Source organism: Halichoerus grypus, chromosome 15 (assembly GCF_964656455.1).
Source record: "Halichoerus grypus chromosome 15, mHalGry1.hap1.1, whole genome shotgun sequence".
Lineage (NCBI taxonomy): Eukaryota > Metazoa > Chordata > Mammalia > Carnivora > Phocidae > Halichoerus > Halichoerus grypus.
Genome location: NC_135726.1, coordinates 47,717,202 through 47,745,140, shown reverse-complemented (window position 1 = coordinate 47,745,140; position 27,939 = coordinate 47,717,202). Strand labels below are relative to the sequence as shown.

Here is a 27,939-nt window from a genome sequence, read left to right as displayed (position 1 = left end):
GTCACTGCTATGTGGGCTTCAGGGAGAGGACCCTCAACTGCGGTATCCTGCACTGTAGGGGGAATTTAGGTTTTCCTGGGGGGGGTTAAGGATCTTCACTTCACATAAGCGAGAATGGGCTATAACTTCAATCACAGGCAGGCTCTGGTCTAATAATCTCTTTCCAATGTCTCCTCATACATTCATCTTGAAGAGTCCTCTGGCGGGCGCCTGGGTGGCTCAGTTGGTTAAGCCACTGCCTTCGGCTCAGGTCATGATCCTGGACTCCCGGGATCGAGTCCCGCATCGGACTCCCTGCTCGGTGGGGAGTCTGCTTCTCCCTCTGACCCTCCCCCTTCTCATGCTCTCTATCTCATTCTCTCTCTCAAATAAATAAATAAAATCTTTAAAAAAAAAAAAAAAAAAAAAAAAGAGTCCTCTGGCGTGGGCAGTATCATTTTCTAGATGGGGTAACTGAGGCTTAGGTACCATTCAGTTATTTGCCCAGGAAGTAAGTGGGGTCTGCAAATGACCCCACTTACAAAACACAGACACACACCCTTGACCAAACAGCTTTTTATTGAAAGACCATAACACAAAAGCAAGCTGGGGAAGAGAGGGTACAGAAGGTGGGGACCCTCCCCCAGACTCTATTCTGATTCCTATGAACATCAGGGAGGGAGATAGGAACCCAGAAAGGAAATCCTGAACAACCAGATTAGCCCTAGTCCAGGCCCCAGACCCTGTGTCAGAGCCAAGGGCCAGGGAAGGAAGGAGGGACACTCTCCATCTGCCAGATATCTGCCAAAGTCCACCCGCCCTGCGTTTCTCAGGCTTCCAGGAGCTTCCCCAGGAAGCGGAGGTTGAGGATCTTGAGCTGCTCATCAAGGTCCATGCGGACGATGCCGTCCTCACCATCGATGCTCAACAGGACCCCTGTGGCTTCCCGATCCTCACCCAGAATCACCTTCACCTGGGGAGGGGGGGCAGGCACGGGGTCAGGGTCCGTGTCAGCAGCCCAGGGCCCCCACGTCCCCTGGCCCCCCCTTACCTTGTTGTTCTTGGTGGGGGTGATGGGCTCCAGGTGCTCGCTGGAGATGCTGACCACCTTCTCACTGTCCTTTAGGTACACAGAGCACATGCCTCCCTGTGGGTAGGGACAGCCTGGTCAGTCGGGCCTGTTTCCAGTGCGGGACTGCTGCCCATACTCGGGGGCCATGGGCTCAGGGCTCATTCTTACAAGTCGCTTTCCCAAGGTGACACGGGCAAGAAAGGCCAAAAGCTGGGCCTGATTCCTGGGCGTGTGGTGTGTGGGGGCAGGGTGACCAGATCAGCATGGGAAGCACCAGAATGAAGCTAACTTAGGCCAAAAGAGACTGCTTCTCAGGCATGTGACTCTTCATGTCCCAAGTGGGTCTCATCTTTCCCCTCCTGGGCCCACCCGTATCTCAGGGATGTCCTCACAGTCCCTAGTCCCTGGACGGAGCTCTGACGTCATGTTAGCTCCTTCATCGACAACCTCCAGCTCTGAGGTGTGTTCATTTGGCCTCCTAAAGGTCTCTGCCACCTCCCCCCCTCCTCTCTTCCTCACAGCCTTACGGGGTAGCCTGACCTCCCCCAGGGCTCCCAGCCCCCAGTCTCACCCCCCTAATCCATCCCTGCTAGAGCAACATGGTGAGTTAATTCCAAACCACAGACCTGATCCCACCACTGCTCTGCCTGCTTAGATTCCTCAGGACACAGTCCAAGGTCCCCAGCCTGCCCCGTGACTTTACCCAGTCACTTCTCTGGCCTTCACTCACCTTCCCCCTAGGCTTTCTATGTTCCAGCCACAGTGAACATACTTCAACTCCCCAGATGTACCAGGCTTTCCCTCACCTCCAGGCCTTTGCAAGTCCCCTCTTTCTGGAACACACTTAACCCCCTCCCCAGCCACTTCTCTTGGCTTACTCCTATTCGTTCTTCAGGTCTCGATGCAGACGCCTCCTTCTCCAGTAAGCACCCCCCGAGCCCCTCCAAAGTTGAGTAAGGGTGCCTCCTCTAGGTTCCCTTAGCTCCCCTTGCCCTTGGGGCTTCCTGTCTCCCAGCTCTGTGGTCACTCAGGCTCTCCCTCTTGGGGACATGTCTGCCTCCCCAACTAGAATGTGAGCTATGTGAGGGCAAGGCCTGGAGCTGTTTTAGACTCTGGTGTTTAATTAATTAATTCAAGTAATATTTACTGGAAGGCCAACAGGCTATTGGTCCCTCATCTAGGAACTAGGGCTACTTAGGAATGAAATACAGGCTCAGTAACCAAAGAATCACCCCCTGAGTAAACTTTAAGCTTTCAGGCAGCAGGTAGGTAACATGAAAAAAATTACACAGACTTATAAGAAGACAGATCTGAGATAGCTCAAAGGCTTCCCTGAAGGATGAGTAGTAGTTTACTAGAAAAAGGGTGGAAGGAAGAGAGTTCTAGACAGAGGGAAGTGATGAGTAAAGGCCCTGAGGCTGCAGGGAACTCGGGGACGGTGAGGAATGGAAAGGCCAGTAATGCTGGAGCAGGGGGAACGCTAAGGGTAGGGGTGCCCAGCGCTAAGCTAAAGCCAGGCACAGAGGAACGCTCAGTCCGTGCTACGGAACTGGTCTCAGAGGACTATGTTAAAGTGTAATCTAGCTCCTGGGTGCCAGTCACTGCTCCAGGCCAAGGAAAAACCCCTGCCCTGTGGGGCCTACAGGCCAGCCCTTCCAACCCTGCTTTCCCAGAGTACTGGAAATGTGGTTAGGTGGTTAAAAGCAAAAACCCAGTAACCACAGAGCTTGGGAACCCTGAAGGAGAGGATACCTGCCCACCCACCGGCCTGAGCCCCACTTACTGTGACGCTGCGGATGACTCCTGTCTGCCCCACCACCTGCGTATCCAGGTAGGTGTCCCGCACCTTCACCTGGATATCAGTGGTTACCCAGTCGCTGGAGTTCTGCTCAATGCCTGAGCCTGGCGTGTGCGGGTTGTAGCCACCAGGGGAGGGGGCTCCGGGTGTCATCGGACTGTAGCCAACAGGGCTCGGACTGGGGCTGGCCTGTGGGTGAAAGGGGGACAGTGTTGTTGCAAATAGCTCCTCTAGCTTGGCTGTCCACATAGGCCGAAGGCCCATCCTAGCCCACCCCCCCCCTTTTTTCTTAAAAATTTATTTTAGAGAGAGAAAAGAGCGAGAGTGAGCGTGCGAGCACAGGGAGGGGCAGAGGGAGAGGGAGAGAGAAACTTCAGATTTCTTGCTGAGCTTGGAACCCGACTCGGGACTCGATCTCAAGACCGGGATCATGACCCAAGCCAAAACCAAGAGTCAGACGCTTAACCGACTGCGCCACCCTGGCGCCCCCTAGTCCACCACCCTTAAGGGCATGCAAGCTCACCCATACCTGATAGGCCATGGGAGAGGGTGTGGGGTGGTAGCTGGCTGGAGAGTGGGTATTCTGGTAGCCTGCTGGGCTTGGCGCCACCTGGTGGTAGCTCTGGGGGCTGGGGCTGGGCTGGTAGGAGCCTTGCGGGGAGGGGGCGGCATAGGGGGAGAACTGGTCTGTGTTGTACCTGGAGAGTCAAAGACAAAAAGGAGCATTTGTTGGGGACAGTGTTGAAGAGAAGAAGATAACAGCAGCACAGAAGGTCTGGGCAAGGTTTGATTAGGGTCAGCCCCAGTGGACTCACATGGCTGGCGTCCCTGGCGTCTGTGGGTTATACTGAGGGTTGACCTGTGGAGATGAGGGGTCAGGATAGCCAGGTGTTTGGGGATTGGGGGTGCCCCCATAGGCCTGTGGGGACGGGGTGGGCTCGTCGTCGAAGGCATACTCGTATTCTTCCTCGGCCCTGTTGGAGAGAGAAGTCTGTTGAGAATGACTGTGGTAATCACAACGATGTAGGAAATGCTTCCAGAATAACACTGAACACCTCACAACAGCCCCATCCAGAGGCCTCCATTTCATTGGGAGGCAGAGACAAGGCTGCCTGCCCAAGGGCACACAACTGATCACGTGACCTAGAGCACACAAATCTGTCTCCAAGCCCAGGTCTTAACGGCAGCAGGCTAGTTTGGTGGGGACTGGAGATTATCTGACCACCAGCCCCAGCCCCACGTACCCCTTCGCATGTGAGCAGCCTGGCGCTGGGAGCAGAGAATTCAGGGAGGGCCGCACAGACCCCTCCATCCCGCAGACACCCAGCATAACCACTCACACATATGGGATCAGGGAACCTTGTCCCCCACCCCTGATCCTCACCGGGATGGCGTGTTGGGATTGTTGGGGTCCCAGGCCCCACTCTGAGCAGGAGTGCGGCTGCCATCATGCAGGGGTGTCTGTGAACCGTAATGCGGGGTGCGGCTGCCTGAAATGAGAGAATGGGACAGATGTGTTATGTCTGTCCGTTCTGCCCTGTCTCCAGGCCCCGCCACGTCAGCCCTCGTCCCCGTCCCCCGGGGCATGCTCACCATCCTGGAGAGGGGTCTGAGAGCCATACATGGGTGTGCGGGAACCAGAGCCATACATGGGTGTCTGGGAGCCGTACATGGGTGTCCGCCCATAGGTTGAGGTCATGCCTCCCGGGCGCCGTGAGCCCCTGTGGACACAGAGAACCAGTGAGGTGAGTAAGCCCCTCTCGCCACCTAACAACCCCCCTCCTGGCCTGGCGCTGCCCCAGCTCGTACACCGTCGTGAGCCGCTGACGGTCCACAGAGATGGTCTGGCAGGTGGAGTGCAGCTCCACGCGGGCTGTGGACTCGGTGGCGTCCTTCACCACACCAATGTAGCCTGGTGAGGAGACGGGGGGTCAGGCTGGGTGGGGTCCCCACCATGCCCCTCCCCAGGCCTCCAATATGGCCCTCAAGGTCACCTTTGTAGGGCCCTTGGGAGATGCGCACAGTCTGGCCGATGAGCTCGTTGTCTCTCCGCCCCCGGCCCCTGCTCATACCTCCGCTGCCGCCACCGGGGCTGCCAAAGCCACCGCGCTGACCTGCGGAGGAAGGACAACGTCAGCAGTCCCCAGGGCCATGTCCTCCCCTCCCATGCTATGTCCACAGACAGAGAGCCCTCGAGCCCCCTCTCCACTTGCTTGACTCTCCCAACGCACACCCCCTGGTTTAGGAGCTTCCTCTGGGCAGCCCCCGCCAGAGCCCCGACACTGCCGCGACCACCCTGGCCTGCCACTGGGGGCCGCGGTGGGGGAGGGTCCTGGTCTCTGTGAGCCATGAACCCCATCATGGCCAGGCCAGCGGAGCAGGCACCCAGAGAGTGGGGGCTGAATAACCGCCCTCCCCCAGCCCCCCAGACACATCCTTGCCCAACTCCCCCTCACCTCCAGCACTGGGGTGCATGGGACTGCTGATCCGGGGGCTCATGGGGGCAAAGCCACCCACTGTGAAGTTGGTCACATCTCGGGGCTAGGGAAGGGACGAGAAGTGAACCGGCAGGCAGGGGTCTGGGGGACAGGCTCCCGGCTCCCAGACCACTGCCTGCCTCCATTTGGGAACAGTTCCTGCTTGAACTGGCCTGGCGGCCATCCCTCCCTCCTTCTAGTGACGATGCCTCCATTTCCCTTTGGGGAAATTGCCACCCCTAGGCCACTCTGGGCTGGTCAATGAAGAGGCCCGGTTCTCCCCTGGCCAGGGCTTTCTGGCCCCGGTGACATAAAGACTGCAAGTCAGGAGAATTCCTCACCCCATGCACAGGGCCGTGAGGACCACTCCCTGGTCCCAGCTCCCCAGAGCCCGGGCCTGATTTCCTGAGACCTGGTTCTGTACGGCTTTCCCACACGTCCCACCTCATCTGTATCTGCTGCTCCCCAGAGACAGTCACGCGGCTCTGGGTCCCTTCATTCAGGTCTCTGTGCAGGTGTCACCTCAAGCAGGCCTTTCCTGAACCTTCTCCATCTAAAGCAGCAGCCCCCCACGATTCTCTCTCTCCCTATCCTATTCTACTTTTCTTCGCGGTGCCTGTCATCGCCTCGCCTCACGCTGTACAATGTCTGTATTTACTGATTTGTTCGTCTCCGGGCTAGCAGCTGTAGAAAGGCAAAGACGTTCATCTTATTCACTGTTGTAGCTCTAGTTGCTAGCCTGGACAGGTGCTCAAAAAAACTGAATGGATGAATGATTTGGTAAAAAGCCTGGAATCCCAGTAAACCCTGCCAAGGACCTGAGCCTGACATCTGCCCTCCTAATCCCCCACAAGCCCATTCTTGTCGCTGCTGGGGCCGGGGAAGGCCAGGAACCCAAGAGCCAGGTTGCCGCTGCACCCGCCTCACCTTGGATCCCCCTGCCAGGACGAGGTGGCGGGTCTTACAGACAAACATGCCCCCATTCTCCACCAGTTTCTTGCAGTGCAGGAAGGCGAAGCTGCGGAAGAGATGGCGAATTTCGCCCTCCCGGCCCTGGACGGGGAAAGGATGGTCACTCTTGGGGCCGTGGCCCACCCCAGCAGTTTCAGGTGGGGCCGACGGGCAAGAGCTTATACTCACTGAGTGGGGGCCGTCAATGACCTTGACGATGTCCTTCACATGGATGTTATTCTGTTCCGAGTCCAGGGCCACGGCAAAGCGGTTGTCCTTCTTCCGGGTCACAGCCTGGTGCCTGACGGTCACCACCTTCCCATACATGTTCAGCACCTACGGATGGAGGGGAGGATGCTGAGCCATGAGAGTAGAAAGGGGTGACATAGAGCAGGGCTTCCCTAAGGTGGGATGATCTTTCCTTGTGGGAGACCGCCCCGAGGTCTGCAGAAGTCTACACTCCCTGGCAGTCTCGGGGCACCACCGCCCAGGCACTGGGTCAAACAAAAATGTTCCCAATCATTCCAAAACACCTTTCAGGAGGAGACTCCATCCCGAATGAGCACCAGGGGCCTGAGAAATGGGTGCAGGAGTAGATGTTAACATAATGTTTACCCGTCACTGTGTGCCAGGCCCCCTACTAAATTCTTCACACAAGGTTTCACTGAAGCCTCAAAACTTCCCTCTGAGATGGATGTGGTCACGGTTCCCATTTTACACAGAATCTCAGGCCCACAGAGGGCAAGTCCCTAGCCCCAGGTCACACAGCATGGAGGAATAGGGCCAAGATATGAATCCAGAGTCCAGGGTCCTAAGCATCAGGCTCTGACTCCCACGTCCACAGGGTACGGATGGAGGGGAGGAGGGCACCTGCAGCCCCCAGCCCTTGAGCAAGCACCTGATCTCAGGACCTCAGTCATAACAAAAGTACATGCTACCATTCCCTCTATTTTACAAGGCACAAAACACACACACAGAGGGTAAATGACATGCCACTTGCCCGACACCAGAGAGCCAACCCTGGCTGACAGAGCTCGATCGGCCCCCCAGAGCAGTCTGGGTTCTTGGCCACCACGCTCCGCCACCTCCCAGGATGAGGAGCTCGAGGGAGAGGGAGACCCCCACAAGGAAGCCCCGCCACTGAGTACGACACACATGCCTGGAAGGTCTCCCGCTCCAGTCGCACGATGACACCCACGGTCTGAGGGTCCAGCTGCACCAGCTCCCCCCACTCATGCTGGCCCCCTACATCCACGCCCGATGCCGTCTCTGAGCAGAGCTGCAGGTCCCGGGGGAGCACCTTCAGCTGCGGGAAATGGGAAAGGGGTAAGGCAGGGTCCGAGCGGCCGCTGGGGCTGGGTCTGGTCCTGGCACATTCCACGCTGCTCCCCACCTCCCCCCACCTACCTCATGCATGGTGAGATCAGAGAAGAGGATGACGAAGTTCTCCTCCACCCGCACAATGAGGCCTGTGTCACCCTCAAATCGGCCAGCAATCACCTTCACGTGGTCCCCCATTTTAAAGTACTTCCGAAGTTCCTGGGCCGGGAACTCCAGCATGTCCTGGGGATCGGGTGTGGGCACGCTGAGCCGGGGAAGGGAAGCAACCACATCCTGCCCACCTCCCCGTCTCCAGAAGCCACTCGTATTCGCAGAAAAGACCTTGCCAAGACCCACTCCAGGCTCAGGGCACCCAACCACAGACTCCTGTAGGCTGCCCGGACAACCCTCAGACTGCCCCAGAGACAGCTCACCTCAGACTAAGGGTATCAGCCCGGACACCCCTTACTCCACACACAGAAAGCCGGTCCCCAAAACATATGACACAGACTAGACACTTCCTCAGGCCTCTCCGGAGAAAGCCTCACCCCAGACACACCGTGCTAGCCCGGACAAACCCTCAAACGGACACAAAGACCCAGACACATGCGCCCTTAAAGCAAACTCAAACCAGGCAGCACCTTGGATTACCCCACAATTACACCGTGCTCTCAGCCCAGTACACACATATGGGCAGCACAGCACCTACCTTGAGGTCCTCGTGCTTGGGCATGATGGTGATCTTGTTGCCATCCACGCTGAGGATTTTGCCCTGCAGGTTGATGAGCTCGCCCTCACACACCTCCACATTGTCCCCAGGTTGGAAGTTGTGCTCCCGCTCCTTCCCTGCAGGGGCAGGTGCGTGGCTGACTTGGGGGCTGCCCGCCATGAGCCGCCCCCTCCTCCTTGGCCTGAATTACCAACAGGGACCAAGTACCTGTGCTCTCAGTCACCACCTCAAGGTCAATGCCCTCCGGCTGATCCTCAAACTTCTCCAGCTCAGAGAGCGTGGGCTTCACACCCTCCGTGATCTGAGCCCCAGGAGACAAGGGAAAAAGAAGGAAGTAGACAAAGGTCGGTGTCACAGCCCAGCTGAGCAAGCTAGGGAGATGGTGAGATTTATTTCCCTAGGGACGCTCCTACACTCCTGACTTGGAAGATTATCCAGGACAGACCCAGATAACCCACTGCTCTGGGGCCTGGACTGAAGGAGGGAGAGAAAACTTGGCCTCCCTGCTCCCCAGCATGGTAAGCAAGATGCCCTCCGGGACCCTCACCACAGCAGACATGGCAAAGCTCTTGAACAGAAAGCCCTTCCGGCTATAACGGTTCCCCTCGAAGATGAGGAAGTCACCATCGGAGGCCACATCACCGCCCAGGGACCTGGGATTTTGTGGGGGAGAGAAGATTGGGAGGGGGATTAAGAAGAGAATCTTGCTGGCCCTCAGGCTCCTCTGCTGGCTGCTGGGGAAGGATCACAGGATGGCTGCCCCATCCCATCCCACCGCGTGCCCTCCTGGCCAAGTGACATGTCCCGAGCCCAGAGACTCCTCCCTGCACTCCGCTGCGCTCTCTCCCTGCTTGACTGCTCAGCATAGCGCACCTCACCTCTGATGAGCTACTGTTTAATGCGTCTCCCCAACCAGAATGGCAGCTCCCGAAGGGCAGAGGTCTAACACTTTTCATTCACTGCTACGTCCCCTAGAGCAGGGGCACTCGGTGAATAGTAGCTGGACCCAGCATTGGAACGCGCCAATGGTTAGCACACATGGAGCACTCAGCCTGCGCCTGGCCTGGCCACACACCTCACGGACCTCCTCCCCAAAGCCTCTGACATCACTCACATGACCCACATTTCCCAGGGAAATGAGGGAGCGAGGCTCGCACGGGGCACACCTCATGGTTAGGTTGGTCTGAGTCCGGATTCGAATTCGGGGGATGGGACTCCCAAGCCTATGCCCTAACTCTCCTGGCCCTGCATGTGGGGTGGTGGACAGAGTTCTGGCCCACGCTTCTAGAGTGAGGAGGGAAAGCCTGCCCCAGTCCCAAAAAAGGGAGCATGGAGGAGCAGGCCGAGCTCCTCCTGCCACTCAATCCTCTTCTCGTTGGCGTGCTGAATTTGGTGGAGGCCCGAGGGAGCTCTGCGGGCCAGGTTAGGGCACTCAGTAAAAGGAGGTCCAGTCAGGTGGACAGCAGGGGGCCAAGGGGGCCTAATTCGGGCATGTGAAGTACTAGCCAAGTCCTGGGATGCAGCTCAGAATGTGTTCTGTAATCCCCCTTTAAAGGAATGAAAAACCATCTGGTGGCTCACAAGGCATTCTAGAACAGGACCAGTAGCTCTCGTTCCTGCATCTCCTCCTCTCCCGCCCTCCCCATCGGGAGCCCTCTGGCTAGCCCTGAAACGCTGGGCTCACTGGGCTGCTCCAAAGCTCCCTCCAGCTGCAGAGGGCGAGGGACACACCCTGACGGGGAAGGGCTCGGTAGCCCCACCTCCGCTATCTGGGCATCAGGAGGTCAGGGAAACAGACCTCACAAAGCCTGACGTGCCAAGAGATCCCATTTCAGTCCGTGATCCTGGGGCCAAGTGCTATTCTGGGTACACGTGCGCATTCATTCATCTGACTCTCACGACAACCCCAGGAGGCAGGGGGCGTCACTGTTGGTGGTTACAGCAGAGAAGCCAGAGGCCCAGGGACGTTCAATAACTTGATGGAGGCAGAGCTGCCAAGCTGACCACCCGCAAAGCACACCATGGACGGGTCAGAGGCACGCCCTGCACCCCAGCTCAGGGGACCCCGCCCGGCCAGGCCCCAAGGGCACTCACCTGATCTTCTCGGCATCGAACAGCCTCTGTGGAGGCCGCTTAAACTTCTTCCTTTTGGCAAACCAGTCTTTCTGTGGAGGAAAGGGGGCGTGGGTGGGAAGGGTGAAGGAGGAGGGCTCGGCCACCGGCAAGGATCAGGCACCCTCCCCACCCGTGAGCCCCAGGGCGACCCCCCAGTACCAGGCTCATGCGGGCCTTGATGCGGTCGTAGTCAATGCGGGGGATCATCTTCAAGGAGATGGTGTTCTGGCTGGGTTCCACATAATCCACCTGCGGAGAAGGAGGTGGTCAGGAGGGCCCTGGCCTTCCCTCCCCAACCCTAGACACAGGAAGGGCAGGACAGGGGTGATGGTGAAGAAATCACACTGCAGACACCTCTCCACATTCTCTCTAGCCTGTCTCCCCTCAACTCTGAAGCACAATACCCACTACTTGCTTGACACCTCCCCTCGAACGTCTGAAAGGCCCCTCAAGCCTCGTCCACCCACAACTAACCTCCTGTTGGTCCCCGGTCTTCTCCCCGCCATCATTCCCTCTGCTCTGGCACACCGCCTGGGAGTTGTTCTGGACTCTCCCTTCCTCTTCCATCCATCTCCAGTGTGCCAGCAACTCCTGTCAGCTCTGTCTTCAGCTCTGACCTCTTCCCCCTCCTCCCTACTGCAACCCTGGGCCTGTCCCATCACCTGCCACCAGGACTATGGCGGCAGTCTCCTCGCTGGTCTCCGTGCTCCTGTGGCCCCATCCAGTCCAGCCCAGGGTTTGACAGCCAGGTAATTCTTTGTTGTGGGGGGCTGTCCCCTATGCTGCAGGACGTCAGCAGCAATCCTGGCTTCTATCCACTGGATGCTACAGCAACTCCCTCCTCACCTGACACAACCAAGAAAAGTCCCCTGTGGACAATATTGCCCCTACTTGAGAACCAGGAGTCTATTCTCAATGAAGCTACCAGAGTAATCCTATTAAAATCCAAGTCCCGGGGCGCCTGGGTGACTCAGTCAGTTAAGCGTCTGCCTTCGGCTCAGGTCATGATCTCAGGGTCCTGGGATCAAGCCCCCCATCAGGCTCCCTGCTCCGCAGGAAGCCTGCTTCTCCCTCTCCCACTTCCCCTGCTGTGCTCCCTCTCTCGCTGTGTCTCTGTCAAATAAATAAATAAAATCTTAAAAAACTAAACTAAACTAAATAAAATCCAAGTCCCACTGTGTCCCTCCACCTCCAGTAGAAGCCAAAGCCCTATGATGGGCCACAGGCGCAGTCCCCTCCCTGAGCCCACCTCCTGCCGCTCTCACCCTCGCACACTCTGCTTCAGCCAGGGCGGACCTATTTGCATGCTGTTCCTTCTGCCGCAACACTCTTCCCCAAGACCTCCACAAGGCTCCCTCCCTCACCTCCTTCAGATCTTACTCAGTATGCTTTGAACACACACACAATCCTGTGTGCTCCCAACAAAATCTAGGCTCTGCATCACCTAATCGGAGTGGAGGTCTGCTCTCTGAACTAGGAAGGGGCCGGGAATGATAAAAAGAAAAGGGGGGCGGACAGAACAGGGGAGCAGGAGTGTAACCGCCGCGAGCCCCTCAGCCACCCTGCCCCACCCCCAGCCCTGGCACCTGGGCGATGTCGTCCTTATAGATGCCCCTCTTGAGGCGGACCCAGGATTTGGGCTTCAGGTTGGCCACCTCCTTCACGACTTTGAGCACATCTGTCATCTCCTTGATGGGCACCATCTGCTGGTTCCAGTAGCCAAGCCGCAGGTTGCCCACACCCTCGATGGCCTGCTTCACGTGCGTCTGCTTGTAGGCCTCCACGTAGATGTAGCCCTTCACGTGCTCCGGCGCCACCACTGACTTAATCTGCAGGGGCTGCAGGGCCGAGCCCACGGCAGGGGACAGTGAGACACGAGTCCCCGAACAGTTACGGCTGCCACCACAGTGCTCGCTCTCCCGGGAATTTATCCCACGGAAATGTTCGTGCAACGACCCGGACACAAGGATATCGTGGCAGAGTTATTGACAACAGCAAACAAACAAGACTGGACGTTTGTAAATGCCCGCAAGAGGAATTTGTTAAACTATGGCATAATCATTCCACGAAATATAACGTAGCACTTAAAAAGTAACGAATCTATATGTAGTGACACAGAAAGGTAACCAACATAGGGGCGCCTGGGTGGCTCAGTCGGTTAAGTGTCCGACTCTTGATTTCAGCTCAGGTCATGATCTCAGGGTGGTGAGATCAAGCCCCACGTTGGACTCCAAACTGGGTGTGAAGCCTGCTTGAGATTCTCTCTCTCCCCCTCCCCCTCCCCAACCCCTTGCAAGCATGCTCTCTCTCTTTAAAAAGAAAGAAAGGTAAACAACGTATACTATGTGTAAAAAATAACTGGACTGAAGAGAACAGGAACGACTACACTAATAACAAACAGAACACACTTTAAGACAAAAGCTACTGGAGACAAACAAGGATGTTTTATACTGATAAATGGTTTAATCATTCAAGAAGATACAAATACGGATACATATGAACCTAACAACAGAACCTCAAAAGACACAGGGCAAAAAGCAACAGAAATAAAAGGAGAAACTGAGAGTTCACCAATAATAACTGGGGACAATACCCCACTTTCAAAAGTAGATAGGACTAGACAGAAGATCAACAAGGAAACAGAGCACTTGAGCAATCCTATAAACCGACTAGACCTCACACACATCCAGATAGAAATCTGTCGAATAACACCAGAATGCATACTCTTAGGGCACACTTAACACTCTCCAGGATAAACCATATGTTAGGCCATTAAGTTAAGTCTCAACAAATGTAAAAGAATTGAAATCATATGAGATACATTCTCCAACCACAAGGGAGTGAAATTAGAAATTAGTAACAGATTTAGAAAATTCACAACTATGTGGAAATAGAACAAGTAACCAATGGATTAAAAGTAAGAATTACAGGGCGCCTGGATGGCTCAATGGGTGGAGTGTGCGACTCTAAATCACGGAGTTGTGGGTTCAAGCCCTACATTGGGTGCAGAGATTACTTAAAAATAAAATATTTTAAAACAAAAAAACCTAAGAATTACAAGGGAAATTAGAAAATATTTTGAGATGAATGAAAACAAAAACATTAAACCTTACGGAACGTGAGAGAGCTGTGCTTAGAGATAAATTTACAGCTGTAAAAAAGAAAAAGTTCTAGGGGCGTCTGGGTGGCTCAGTTGGTTAAGTGTCTGCCGTCGGCTCAGTTCATGATCCCAGGGTCCTGGGGTCGAGCCCCGCACTGACCTCCCTGCTCAGCGGGAAGCCTCCTTCGAGCAGGGAAGCCTCCTTCTCCCTCTCCCTCTGCCAGCTCATGCTCTCTCTCGCTCACTCTTTCTCTCAAATAAATAAAATCTTTAAAAAAGAAAAAAAAAAGAAAAAAGTCTCATATCAATAGCCCAACCTTTCACCTTTAAGAAACTAGAAAAGGAGGGGCGCCTGGTGGCTCAGTCTGTTAAGCGTCCGACTTGATTTCCACTCAGGTCATGATCTTAGGGTTGTGGGATCGAGCCCCACGTCGGGCTCTGTGCTGGGCATGGAGCCTACTTGGGATTCTCTCTCTCGTTCTCCCTCTGCCCCTCCCCTCCTCTTAAAAAAAAAAAGAAACTAGAAAAGGAAAAGAAGGGCGCCTGGGTGGCTCAGTTGGTTGGGTGACTGCCTTCGGCTCAGGTCATGATCCCGGAGTCCTGGGATCGAGTCCCACATCGGGCTCCCCCTTCTCTGTGGGAGCCTGCTTCTCCCTCTGCCTCTGCCTGCCACTCCCCCTGCTTGTGCTCACTCTCTCTCTCTCTCTCTCTCTGTCAAATAAATAAAAATCTTAAAAAAAAAAAAAGGAAAAGAAAACTAAACCCCAAGCAAGCAGAAGGAAAGAAATAACAAAGATCAGAGTGCAAATAAATAAAAGAAGCAACAGAAAACTAGAGAAGTCCATCAAAACCAAAAGCCGGTTCTTTGAAAAGACTAACAAATTTGACAAACCTTTAGCCAGTTTGACCAAGAAAGAGACAAGAGACTCAAGTCACTCAAGACTCAAATTACTAAAATCAGGAATGGAAAAAAGGACATTAACACCTACCTGACAGGATTATGAAGCAATAGTACGAACAAGTGCACACCAACAGATTAGATAACCTCAATGAAACGAATGTTTTCTGTAGAAAGACGTACACTACCACAACTGACTCAGAAAGAAAGAGAAAATCTGAATAGACCTACGAGAAGTAAAGATATTGAATTAGTAATAGAAAAAATTTCCACACACACACACACACACACACACAGCCAGGACTAGACAGCTTCACTGGTGAATTCTACCCAACGTTTTATTTATTTCTTTTAAAGGATTTTATTTATTTATTTGAAATAGAGTGAAAGCAAGGGAGAGAGAGAGAGAAAGAGATAGCATAAGCAGTGGGGGGAGAAGAAGAGGAAGAGGGAGAAGCAGGCTCTCCACTAAGCAGAAAGCCCGACGTGGGGCTTGATCAAGGCAGACACTTAACCTACTGAGCCACCCAGACGCCCCCTCTACCCAACATTTTAATAATACTGACCCTTAAAAAAATAAATAAAATAAAATAAAATAAAAATAATAACATCGATCCTTCACAAGCTCTTTTCTAGAACAGGAACATTTCCCATCTCATCCTATGGATCTAATACTAACCTGATACCAAAAACAGACAACATTAAGAAACTACAGACTGGTATCTCTTATGAACACAGATGCAAATACCATTAACAAAATAGAACTGGATTCAGCAACATATAAGAAAGATCACACACCATGACCCTGGATTTTACGGTATGGAAATTGTATCTCAATTAAAAAAGAAACAACTAAATTGTTTCAGAATTGCTTGTGAGAGCGGAAAATGGAAACCACCTTATATTTACTGGGCATGAGAAGATGATTAAGGCATTGACAAAAGGCTCACCGCAGAATAATACATATATCATGTAATACCATTTTGTTTAAAACAAAAATAAAAACATGGGGCGCCTGGGTGGCTCAGTCATTAAGCGTCTGCCTTCGGCTCAGGTCATAATCCCAGGGTCCTGGGATCGAGCCCCGCATCGGGCTCCCTGCTCAGCAAGAAGCCCGCTTCTCCCTCTCCCACTCCCCTTGCTTGTGTTCCTTCTCTCTGTGTGTGTCTCTCTGTCAAATAAATAAATAAAATCTTTAAAAAAACAAAAACAAAAACAAAAAGAACTGACATTCTTTGACTTGCAGAGAAGATGACCTGGAAAGACACACACCGACAGTAATTCCTTCTGAAAACTGGGACTCAGGGAGGGAGAGTTGGCCTTCTACAATACACATATACTACTTTGGTCATCAAAACCAAAAACAATAATCAGTCCTAACTCAAACGGTCACTAGTGTTTTGCCCAGGACACATGATCGAGGTTTGAGCACACTTCAAATGATCTGCAAATCCTACAACTATCCACTTGGCCCCACTGACACACATCCACTGTTTCAGCAGGTAAAAGCAATGCACTCGGCCTAACACGGATCATATTAAGTGAGAAAATCAGCAGCCAGCACAGGGTTAGTATTCGCTCCCTGTTTCGTCAATTTTGAGTATATCCTTCGCAGGGTTTGCCCCTGTTCCCAAACTGACAATTATGCCTCCGACAATAACTGTATTTATTGAACACAAGCTGCAGGACAAGTCCTGGCTGAGAGCTGGACATGTCTAAAGCTACTTAATCCTAATGATGCTGAGGGGCAAGCAGGGCGCCCAGAAAGGGGAAGTGGCTTGATCAAGGTCACAGGGCTAGGACGCAGCAGGGGCAGGATGCAGCAGGGGCAGGATTCAAACTCCCACAGTCTAAAGAAAGATCTGTGAACTCAATGTAGCATCTTCATGTTTTATGTGCTGTGAGTGAGCCCTGAAGGGGCGGGACCGGCTCTGGAAAGGTCGCCAATGTATCCTTAGCACCTCCCAGTGCAGAGACCTGCCCAGAGCAGGGGTTCAGCGGATATGTGATGACTGCATGAAAGAGAGAAGGAAGGAATTCTCCCCCTGACAGGCCTGTCCCCTGACACACTCAGCCACATTGTTCCATCCTAGGAGTCCTCCCAAACAGTAAAAGGGTGACAGTTGCCCAACAGGGTTGGTGAACAGGCAGAACTGACTTAGAAAAGCTTCAGGAAGCTAAGAAGGCTGACTTCTGGAGGGCTACAGGGGCCGGTGACCCCTGCCAGGAGTGCAAAGACAGTGAAGATGGCACCTCTGTTAGATAATGAAGAGCCCTTCAATCCAGGGAGGGATCATTTTAGCTAAAGCAGCTCATGTAACAGGCACCTAGTACCCTTGGACCTATACTGTCCCTCCCTCTGGGCTTCACTCTCTTTTCCATGCTGCCTGCCTACCCGACTTACCGTGTCTGTGAACTGGTAGGCAATGAACTTGCGCATCAAGGAAATGGCTGTGGCCCGTTCCTCCCCGATCTGGAAGAAGAGAGACAGACTTCAGAGAGATGAGGACATGAAGGACGGACACAGGGAAGGGGACAGGAGACAGCAGCAAGGCAGACAGAATCATCAGGCAAGAAAGATAAAAGACACTAGAGAGAGAGAGGGAGCAGGAGAGGAAGAGGTACAGAGCAAGAGGGATGGGCGGCAAGACAGACAGGGGTGGGAGACATGAGTAAGTGAGGGGAGGACGGGGGGCAGGGGGCTGGGAGGTGGGGGATGAAGAGGCAGAGACAGGACTGAGAGACTGACAGGCCAAGGAGACCCAGGACAGAAAGGTGGCAAGCTCTCCCTGACAAGGCCACCTCCCCCATTCCCCTGCCTCCCAGAGAACACACCTTACATTTGACAGTCCACAGATTTGGATCCCTAGACAGGAGAGGAAAAGGAAGCCCTTCAGTGAAATGGCCTCATCACGAAAGACCCGAATCACCACACCCATCTTTCTTCCTCTCCCTCCACCCCCTCTCCTTCTCCATCCTTCATCCATAAGCGGGAGGAAGAGGTCGAGCACCAACCTGCCACTAGTCCCCACCATCGACCACTCTGTGTCTGCGTACACATATCACCCCAATACAAGATTCCCCCAACTCAGCCCGCCCACGCCACCCCCCCTTACTTGACTCCTGGGAGCAGCTGTTGCTGGGTGATGTCATCCGAGAGCTCATCAGATCCTCCATACACCCTGGAAAGAGGATAGCAGTTGGGAAGGGGGGTGATGCTCTGTCAGAGCCCTGACCCTTCTGGAAAAGGGACCACCTGCTCCCACCCTGTGCCCTTACGTCTCTCCCACAGACGACTTGGCATATTTCTTCATGTAATACTCGCCCAGTTCTTCCTCTCGCTGGTCCCTGGGGTGTGAAGGGGGAAAGTAAACATGAATGAAAGGCTGTGGAGAGAAGGGTGGGCTGACCTGCCCTCAAATCTCCCCTGGGAACCAGTCTCACCCTTCCACCTTCCTGCTTACCTCCAGAGGTTTTGTAGGCGGCGAGCCCCAGAACGGTCTTCATCCAGGACAACATTATCGATATTGGAGGCTGCAGAAAAATGGGCAAATGGGGTGAGTAAGGGGAGGTGAAAGGCAGGGGCCTGGAGGAAGTGATGGGGGCTGAGAGGGCCGGAGTTGGGCCCTGGGGCAGGAGAGACCTCACTAGGAACCCCCAACCCTCACCCTCTACTCTGTCCTACTCAGCAATCCTGCTTCTCATGAAAAAGACTTGGGGGACAGGGCCCAACGGGTGGGGGCACCCAGCCATTCCCCATCTCACAGCCACTAAGTATGCCCTGAACTCCATCCCACCCCACCCATCGCTGCGGCCCACAACGCCCACACACACACATAAACACATACACACTTTCCCAGGCCAACGGCTAGAGACCTGGCCTCAGAACTCCCTGATTCTGGACCCTCTATGAGTCAGAGCCCCCAGGGCCAGACAGGGGTCAGGGGTGGAGGGAGGGTGCTGTGGGCAGGAAGGAGATGTCAGGATACGGGAGGAGGGTCGGGGAATCACAGTTTCCAGATTCTTACCTTCGATCTCTTCTACTTGGAGGAAGAGGAGGTGGTGGTGGTGGTGGTGGTGGTGGTGGTGGTGGTGGTGGTGGGCGAGGGCAGACAAAGTATGAGCCAAATTATAGCAGCGAAATCAACCAATGGGTTGGGGGAAGGGGAAGGGAGGGACACAGGAAGGTTGAAAATCAAAAGTAAAGGCCAGGCACCAGGTGGTTGGGGGAGAAGCCGAAATGTATGAGGCGCACAAAACGGAAAATAACAGGGAAGTGGGGGCACTGGCCCAGGAAGTGGGGGGTATCTTGGGACAGAGCCCACCCCCCCCACAACTCCCAGAAGGTATTCACTGGGGCCCTGGGATCCCAGAGTCCTCTTCCCACCACACCCACCACCCACAGCCCCCGCCCCCCAACTCATGGGCCTAAAAGGAAAAGGGTACAGAGCTGGTCTCTCTGGCAACGACAGAAAGAAGCGAGGTGAGGAGGGTGGGGGGTGCAGGGCATGGGTGGGGGATGGGTTCTCAAGACCCTCTCGGTCACACCCCAAAGCGGTCTTGCAGAGGTGGGGACCCCACAAACCTTTCTCTAGAATGTCCTCTGCTCCGTCCTCCCACTGGTCCTCGTCTTCATACTCATCGTCCACATCTGCAACAGGAAAGCCAAGAGGTCAGGGAGGCAGCTGCAGCAGAGGTGACCTCATGACAGTGGCTCCCGGGAGACATCACCGGGAGGTGGGCATGACAACCATGCACCTTGCAGGTCAGGACAGGACAGAGATGCCCGCACAAGTGAGGCTCTCGCCCGATACCACGGAGCTGCTTCAAGCCACGGGATCGGGTCTCCCGGGCAGCTCCAACCCCATCTGGCTCTAAAACCCATCCCTCCCCCGACCCCACCCACAAGTCCATTTAAAAAATCCGTTCAGGGACACCAGGCTGGCTCAGTCAGCAGAGCGTGCAACTCTTGATCTTGGGGTAAGAGTTCAAGCCCCATGTTGGGTGTAGAGATTACTAAAAAAAAAAAAATAATCAAATAAACTTAAAAAAAAATCAGATCAAAATAAGCAGGCACAAAAGTTCTCTCCAACTATCAAGACCAGTATATAGTTTTTTTTAAAGACACGATTCACAATCTGTTGGTTTTGTTATTATTCCCTCAGGTCTGTGACCCTACTGCTCACCGGGAGTGTCCCGCGTGCCCTGCCTGCTGGGAGCACTTGCCACAGACTCCTCACCGAATCCTCCAGTACCTGCACCGTTCGGATTTTCCACCAAGGGCTCTGAGGCCCAGAGAGGGGACCTAACTGGCCCAAACACTCTCAGCTGGTCCCGGAGAATCAGGCTAGCTCCAGGGTTCATGCACCGAACCTCTTCACTACATTACTCGTGCTCTTCCGTACGTAGCGAGTATTATGCTAAAAACTGAACAGTGATACCCATATGTGATGAAAAAACCCAAAGCGTTCAGAGGATGTATAGTGTGCAGGGAAGTCTCCCTCCCGTTTCTAGCCCCCGCTAGCTCAGTCCCCTTCCCCAGAGGCAACTCCACAACCAGTTTCTTGCCTAGAGATCACCTGTGCATATACAAGAAATGCGTCTAAACCCTCCACCACCACCTGCCCCAATGCAACTTCATAACACACTGTTCGGTACCTTCCTCTTTTTCTAAGCAATCCTACGAGCCTGGGGCGCTTCCACAGAAGCCCATGCCTCATTTGCTATCTGATGACCTGACCTATAACTCTTTTCCCAGGCCCTTACCATCAGTGGACATTTAGGTCACCAGACATTTACAACTGAAAACAGGACTGCTGCAACTATCTTTGGCCTCGTGTCTTTACACGCCTGTGCGGGTTTAATTGTCGGGTGAATTCCGAAAAAAGAACTCCTGGATCAAAGGGTCCCTGCCTGTTAAACGTCAATGGGCACCGCTGCACAGCCTTCCCACACGCAGTGCCCGACAAAGCTCCCACCCCAACACGTGCTTGTCCCCGGCAGTCCAGTCCGTGTCACACGGCGTGTTATCCCTTCTCTAGATCTGGCCCTTCTGCTATCTGAGACCTCTTCTCAAAGAAAGGACTCCCTCCCCTCAGCCTTTAAGGGGAGGACCAGCAGTGTCCCGAGCATCTCCTGCCCCTCTGTTCCCTCAGGGGAGAGGGTCCCAAGAAAACGGCGGATGGCATTCCAAGGGTTCTCCTCTACATGGGTAGGGAAGAAGCGCCCTCATGGATGGCTGGTGGGAGGATCGGGTATGGCCTTTTCAGGGGCCAATATTTGGCCGCGGACATCGAAAAGCCTTTAAAATCATATGCATCCCCTTTGCCCAACAGTCTGACTGATAGGGATTTACCATGTAGAAAATCTTCGGGCTCCATGACATAAAATACTACATTTTCACTCATCTCTAACTGAAAAGTCCTATTTATGTCAATTACAAACACTGGAAATAAATCACAACAACCTTAGCAGCGAACTCTGACATTTTCCCAGCACGTTACAGCTGCAGACACCTAAAAATGTCATTTGCACTCACTGCTACTTCCAAATTAGACTCTTATCAGACCCTCCACTAAGTCTTGTTATTTCAATGCATTCATGATGAAGCCCACACATTCTGTGAATATTTAGGCACCGTATTTCAGTATAATTGTTCTCTTCGGAATCCTATGTTATTTTTCCCCCTCAGCATTTCAGATCATGGCTCTAAGAAGGGGTCTGCAGACTCCACCAGACTGCCAAAGGAGCCGTAGCACAAAAAAGGTTAAGATTAAGAACCCCCAATCTAGGTAAATAACTTGCGTCTATGTGTCTAAGTACATAAAAAGGTGTTCCCAGCAATGCTGCTTGTAATAATGAAAAACACAAACTTCAATATCCGATAAGACACTGGTCAAATAAAACAGATTATGGAAAAAGTACTATGTAGCCATGGGGGAAAAAGAATGGGTATTTCCAGGATGATGACAATGATGATGATGATAGCTGCTAAAGTTTATTGAGCACTGAGGTGCCAAAAGTTGTTCAGAAAACTTTCTTTACATGAATTAACTCATTTAATCTACGCTATGTTACATGCTCCTCCACTACCGTTGAAAGTAAAAAAAGCAGTTTATAGAACGGTAGGTGTGACATGGGACTATAGAGTGTTAATAAGTAACCCCCTTTTCTGAGGACCTGCTCTAGGCTGGGCACGTCACTTTGGGTTGCCATCTACCTGATGTACTTTATGTGTTCGGCCCCCCCAAATCCTCAAAATATCCCTTCTGGAATATGAAGGACTGTTTGTCCCCCCTGTACGGAGGGGAAAAGGGGCTCCAAGGGATGGACAGCGACTCACCCAGGGCCACATGGAGAAGAGAGCAGAGGCAGGCCAGGAGGGACCCAGGCCTGTCGGCCTCCACGACCCTGTCCTGCCTACGTCTAGGTCGTTGGAGCTTTTCATGACGAGCACAGATTTCAAGCTTTTTAAAGGACGATGACTGTATTATAACGGTTGTATTTGAAAAGGACTGATGTGGGGCGCCTGGGTGGCTCAGTCGTTAAGCGTCTGCCTTCGGCTCAGGTCATGATTCCAGGGTCCTGGGATCGAGCCCCACATCGGGCTCCCTGCTCGGCGGGAAGCCTGCTTCTCTCTCTCCCACTCCCCCTCTCTCGCTGTCTCTCTCTGTCAAATAAATAAATAAAATCTTTAAAAAAATAAAATAAAATAAAAAATAAAAGGACTGATGTTTTAGGAATACAGAGAGAAATATTTCGGGGCAAAATTATGTATTTGGGATTTGCTTTCACATCATCCAGCAGTGGGTGGAAGTGAGGAGGAAGAAACAAAACAAGACTGGTACTAAGCTGTTAACTCTTGAGGCAAGCTGATGGGACACGGAGGTTCCACACACTATCCTACTACTGTGGGTTTGACATTTACCCAAATTTTTTTTTTAAAAGTACATTCAAGAAATAGAAGTGAAGGTGGAAGTCCAGCCGCTGCTCAGCACCGGACACCCCTGTGACGTACCAGCCTCGTCCAGAATGAAGCCGCCGTGGCGGGGTTTCTTGGGAGGCCGGTCATCATCTTCCTCTTCCTCTTCCTCATCATATTCTTCCTCCTCTTCCTCCTCCTCTTCTTCCTCAGGCTCTTCCTCCTTCTCACTGCCTGCTACACTCCGCCGCTCTTCCTCCACCTGGAGAGTCAGGTAGGGTTGGGGCACCAAGGCTCTGTACCCCCAAATCCAGACACCAAGCCCCCCCACCCCCAAATCTGATGCCAGCTCTGCCTGGCTAGTCAAATAACCCCCTCTGCTCTGCATACACTCCCTTCCCCCCTGGCCGGGCCTCTCTGCTAGCCATCCTATCTCAGTAACAGCACTGTCACCCACCCACGCAATACCTGGGAGCTGGCCCAGACCCCCTGCTCTTCTAGAGCTCCTTGCTAGCCTCTGCTTGGCCCGTAAATGTAGCTCCATGAAGTTTGGTCCTTGGCCCTCATCTCTTTCCACCCTACAACTCCCTAGGCCATCTCATCCGCTCCCTTGGCTGTTGGACGTCTCTAGTTCCAGTCCACACTGCTCCCCAAGGTCATTGCCTGCCTCTTGTTGCTAATTCCATGAACCATCTTTACTCCTTACCTACAAAACACTTCACACCACTGATCCTCCGTCCCTAGAGAAAAGCTCTTCCCTTGGCATCTGTAACATCGCAGTACCCTGGCTTTTCCCCAACTTCTCTGGCTGATCCTCTGCACTCCCCTCTTTCTCTGCTCACCCCTCAAGTGCTGGCTTCTGTCCCCAGGCTTCAGTCGGGGGCCCACTCTGCTTCTCACTGCATACACTCTCCCCGGACCACTTTACCTTCCACAGCCTCAGATCCTGTCTCTGCAGGTGATACCCCATCTGTCTCCAGTCCACACTTTCTTCCAGAACTAGAGGCCCCCATGTGTCAGCAGCCTCCACAAATGGCTCCCCCAGATGTCCTCTGAGCCCTGCCACACATACCACATCCTACACTGACCTCAATGTCTTCCTCCAGACCTGTGCTGGCTCCCTCTAGCTTCTATTAGGCACCAAACTCTTGGCCTTTCTGCTTTTGGAACGTTGTCCCTCCAATCTGTCCCTTCTTCCCCATCCCTACAACCCCTAGTCTAAACAAGGACACTGCCCTCTAAAACCTAGCTCCTTGCCCAGCCTCTTGGCCTCTAATCCCTCTTTTCAAACCAGTCACAAAAGGAAATGATCCAGACAAAACAGTGTTCCCCAAACTTCAATCTTTTCTTCACTTACTTCAGGCTTTTTTGCCAAGTTCACATCAGTGTGAATTCACCTAATATTTACCTGATATTCTTGATATTTTCTTTAAATTCACTTTACTTGTTATTTTCTTTAAATTCATTTACCTGATATTTTCTTTAAATTCACTCACATTTTCATTTAGCTTAACAGAGAAACTTTTCCATACTTTGAAATAGTTCAGAAGTAAAAACATTTTCAAAGTTAGCTTGTCACAAGCAACAAGTAACCATAAAGATAAAAGCAAAACAATGTTATTATTAGGTCCTAGCATGATACTGTTGCCGGCTGCAGGCTCCAAGCCAAAAGCCTGTTCTGATAAACATGGAGACAAGCGAATTTCAGAAAAGCGTTCAAGACACAGTAGCACCAAAGTAAAACTTTCTCCGTGACCCAATCAAAAGACAGGACATGCAACTTATACAGGAAATAACTTCATGATGATTCAATGTGGCTTCAGGTCTTGTTCTTCTCCTACCTAAAAGCACCTCTCATCACCCCCGACCTAGAGTATACTCTGTAGTCTTGGCAAACTAAATATGATCTAAAACATGAAACGGATCATTTGGTCCCCTGCTTCAAACATGGCCATGGCTCCCCACTGCCCTCAGGTAAAGAACGAGCTCCCTAGCAGCCTAGGCTAGAAACACACACTCACTGCCTCTCCCTTTCATCCTGCCTCTTCGGGCTCCCCCTTCCAAATGCTAGGTCCCAGCCACAATGAAACACTTGTACCATGCTCTCTCAGTGCTATCCAGCATTCATGCTAGTCCTCTGCAAAAAAAAAAGCTATTCTCCTTGGCCTCTCACTCCTACTTCAATCAAAATATCCCCTCTTCCAGGAAGTCATGCCCATCCCCCGCCCCCAGCAAAGTCAGGCATATCATCCTCTAGCTTCCTCCATCACAGCCTTGACCACTGAGAGCTCCCTAAGAGCAGGGCCCAGGCTATCTCAGGCACTGCTGGGTCCCCAACATCACCCAGTCCAGGGATGGGAACAGAAGACAACTGAAAGATCTGTTTAGTACATATTCTGACTAATCCACAATGTCCCACATCTTACCAACTCAAACCACAAGAGGACCACAGCCTGATTTCAAGGAACCTTGTCATCATTCCCCTGGCTCAGTCCCAGCAAAACCCTCTCTCCAAACCTGGCTCCCCAGTCCCCGAGAAGAGGACTCCCGTTACTATCTTTGTGTTATCTTGGGGCTTGAATGTGCTCTTACACTGTCCATCCTCACAATCCCCTGAAGGAACCATCTGTTTATAAAACTATCTCCACCCCAAGACACAGAGCTCCATGAGGGAGCCAGTGATCCCAACATGACAGAAACTAGGAACACTTGTTCAATGAATGAATGAGCAGGTTACTGGGGCTGCGAATGGTGAAACAGATCATTCCCCCAATAGTGGCTCATCATCTGCCATCCCTACCTTCTTCGTTCTACAGGGCCTGGTCCTTCAAGGATATGCTAACTTCTGGCTATCCAAAAAGCCTATGTAGTCCCATCTCTGGCTGGCGTCTCACTGTCCGCCTGCTTCATCTGGTGACAGCAGACGAGCCAGCAGGTGAGTCAGGAGCCTGCTGTGGTGTTCAGGAAGTGACATTTGCACATAGCAAACCAGATGTCGCAGCCAGGAAAAGTACCCCAGGATCCTGATCTCATTACCACCAGGATTTAACCACAAGCAATGCCTTGAAGCCATGAGTCAGAGAGACCAAGAACCCAGTGCTACTGCTTGAAACAAAAGCCCTTCCTAGCATCCTCCCATTTGCCTCAGCCCCACCATGGCTTCCCAATTCCTCCAACTCTTCACTGGAAGCTGAGGACTCCCCAGAGAGCACAAGGATTGACAATCAAATGCCTATAGAGGTCAAGAAAAGAACCAAAGTAAGTAGGACAGCTCAAAGGAAACCCATGGCACTCTCTGTCTACCTGATATTCCCCAGGACACAAGTACATGAAATCTTTCCTTTACTTAAATCCCCCATAAGGTAGGCATGATGATAAATGGCAACTAATATATCCCAGGAATTGGGAGAAAATTCCCCATTCTCCAGCAGGCTGATACTTCTTGAGCAAAGAGCTGCTAGGTAGAACAATCCTGGGTCTCAGGTTGCTGGCTTCTCTCACTTTCCCAGAAAAATCATGATTTTTACATGAAATAGCCCTTACAAGTATTGGCAACTAACTTTAAAAAATTGATTTACGTCTCTGGAGGTTAAAGGAGACATCTACAATCATCGAGTCATCTCTTTATTAGTTTGTTAACTGTTGCCTACTAAGTGTAAACTCCGTGAAAGCAAAAATTTGCCTTGCTCCACTCTCTCCAACACCCAGAAGAATCTGGAACACAGTAGTAGATGCTCAAACATTTATTTAATCAACAAATAAGTCAGAAATAAACAAAAGAAGGGGCGCCTGGGTGGCTCAGTCGTTAAGCGTCTGCCTTCGGCTCAGGTCATGATCCCAGGATCCTGGGATCGAGCCCCGCATCAGGCTCCCTGCTCAGCGGGAAGCCTGCTTCTCCCTCTCCCACTCCCCCTGCTTGTGTTCCCTCTCTCGCTCTCTGTCAGATAAATAAAATCTTTAAAAAAAAAAAAAGAAAGAAAGAAACAAAAGAAGAAAACAGTTAATAGCAGAATATTTAAAATCAGGTATGTCCCAGGAAATATTTATTTGCTTCCTGAAACAAATCCAAAGCCAGAGTGATCCTTTCAAAACATGGGATCACACCCCTTCTTTGCTCCAAAACTTCTCACGGCTCTGTCGCACTCAATCAGGACAAATTCCTCACCAGAACCTTCAAGATCCTATATGATCTGGCTCCTGCTACTTCTTTGTTGCACTCACTCTGATCCAGCCAAACTCGACTCCTTGTTATTTCTTCAACATGCAGACAAACTCCCAACTTTGCACGTGCTGCTTCCCCTTACTGCAACACTTTTCCTCCACACGACTCACTCCCTCAACTCCCACAACATCTTTTTTCAAACATCACCCTCTCAGACTCACCTTATTTAAAACTGACCAAGACTCCCTATTCCCCTTTACTTTTCTCCAGGGTACCCTCTGCCTTATTAAACGATATACTTATCAGTTATGTTTATTTACGATCACAGAGGCGAAGACTTTCAAAATCTGTTTTGTTTACTGGTGCAGCCCCCAGACAAAGAATTGTGCCTAATACACAGTAGGCACTAAAAATATATTTTCGAAATGACGGAGCACACTTCTTCATAAAAACTAACAGTGAGTGCTTGCTATATGCCAGGTTCTTTATACACATCACCTGTTACTTCACTGTACCTGGGGCCTCCCGGGCCTCCCGCACCTGTCCCTCTGCTTGACTTAGGCTTACCTACTTCTCTATCACTACCAACAGCCTGGAAGCTCCCAGAGGCCAGAGCTCGTTCTGATCTCCTCCGAGCTCCCACAGGGGCCTTTCTGCCCTGGTCCTGTCCCCAGGCGCTGTGCCTCCCCACCATGTCCCAGCCACACACCTCGGCCTCCTCGCCGTCACTGCTGCGCTCGCTATCCTCCTCCTCGGAGAAATTGCTGTCCTCACTGTCCGACATCTTCTGCTCTTGCAGGAAAAGACGGCGGCCTCAGTGCGTCCTCCAGACAGGAGCCCCACCCCAGCCTCAGTTTCCCCGCCAGTTCCCGGGAGAAGAAAAATCCCTTAGCGCACTTCCGGCAGCCTCGTTCTGGCAACCGTGAGCCCGAAAGGCTACCCCCTAAGCCACCTGCTACACCTTCCGTGTCCCCGAATCCGGGCTCTAAGCCTCCCTGGGCCCCGGCGACCCCCGGTCCTGCTACCTAGGCGTCCGACCCACCCCTCACCGCTCCGGTTTTATTTCAGTCTTCGGTACCAGCAGCTGTTCACACGACGCCTGGCTGGGACTGACGTGCCTTCTCGCGAGAACCTACCCGTTGGCCTCGCCTAACGCGAGATTTCCGGCGCTAATCTCCGGCGACGCACTTCCAGGACGCCATCTTGAAAGTGGCAGATCTATCTTAACGTAGAGCATGGAGTCGACATCTTGGGAGGGTCAAAGAGGGGTTAAGGTACTCCCCTTCTCCGACTCGCATTTCCAGCCAGGAATTCGTGCTTAAATTTACTAATGCGGTGTGCCAAGCGGTGAGGAGTCATGGAATGACCAAACAATAATGAATTAGCAAATAAATCAGACTTTATCTCCTAGACCCC

The 27,939-nt window shown here is 52.5% G+C and overlaps 1 protein-coding gene across 3 annotated transcripts; it reads right to left on the bottom strand.

Annotated features, from left to right (window-relative positions):
* Positions 1–540: 540 nt before the first annotated feature.
* SUPT5H (SPT5 homolog, DSIF elongation factor subunit) lies at positions 541–27,690 on the bottom strand. Of its 3 annotated transcripts, none has more exons than XM_036094973.2 (30): positions 27,573–27,690; positions 27,233–27,310; positions 22,458–22,623; positions 19,026–19,091; positions 18,469–18,480; positions 17,905–17,974; positions 17,720–17,788; positions 17,557–17,622; positions 17,276–17,306; positions 16,845–16,913; positions 12,029–12,280; positions 10,602–10,691; positions 10,422–10,492; positions 8,875–8,980; positions 8,535–8,628; positions 8,307–8,443; positions 7,685–7,840; positions 7,437–7,583; positions 6,467–6,613; positions 6,254–6,379; positions 5,306–5,390; positions 4,844–4,963; positions 4,659–4,761; positions 4,443–4,570; positions 4,234–4,339; positions 3,665–3,823; positions 3,379–3,547; positions 2,835–3,038; positions 1,031–1,126; positions 541–952 (listed from the first exon to the last, which is right to left on the bottom strand). In XM_036094973.2, the coding sequence occupies exons 2-30, from the start codon at positions 27,305–27,307 to the stop codon at positions 809–811; spliced, it is 3,264 nt and encodes a 1,087-aa protein (XP_035950866.1). In that variant the 5' UTR covers positions 27,308–27,310; positions 27,573–27,690; the 3' UTR covers positions 541–808. The 3 variants fall into 3 exon arrangements, with proteins under 3 accessions (XP_035950866.1, XP_035950865.1, XP_035950869.1); XM_036094972.2 differs by having other exon boundaries at positions 27,566–27,670; XM_036094976.2 differs by lacking the exon at positions 18,469–18,480 and having other exon boundaries at positions 27,233–27,655.
* Positions 27,691–27,939: the final 249 nt, after the last annotated feature.

Coding starts and splice junctions, on each gene's coding strand:
- SUPT5H (XM_036094973.2), bottom strand. CDS start 27,307: ATGTCGGACAGTGAGGACAGCAATTTCTCCGAGGAGGAGGATAGCGAG. Junction 19,092..22,457: donor CTTCATTCTGGACGAGGCTG/GTACGTCACAGG, acceptor TTCCTGTTGCAG/ATGTGGACGATGAGTATGAA. Junction 12,281..16,844: donor CCTACCAGTTCACAGACACG/GTAAGTCGGGTA, acceptor TCGGCCCTGCAG/CCCCTGCAGATTAAGTCAGT.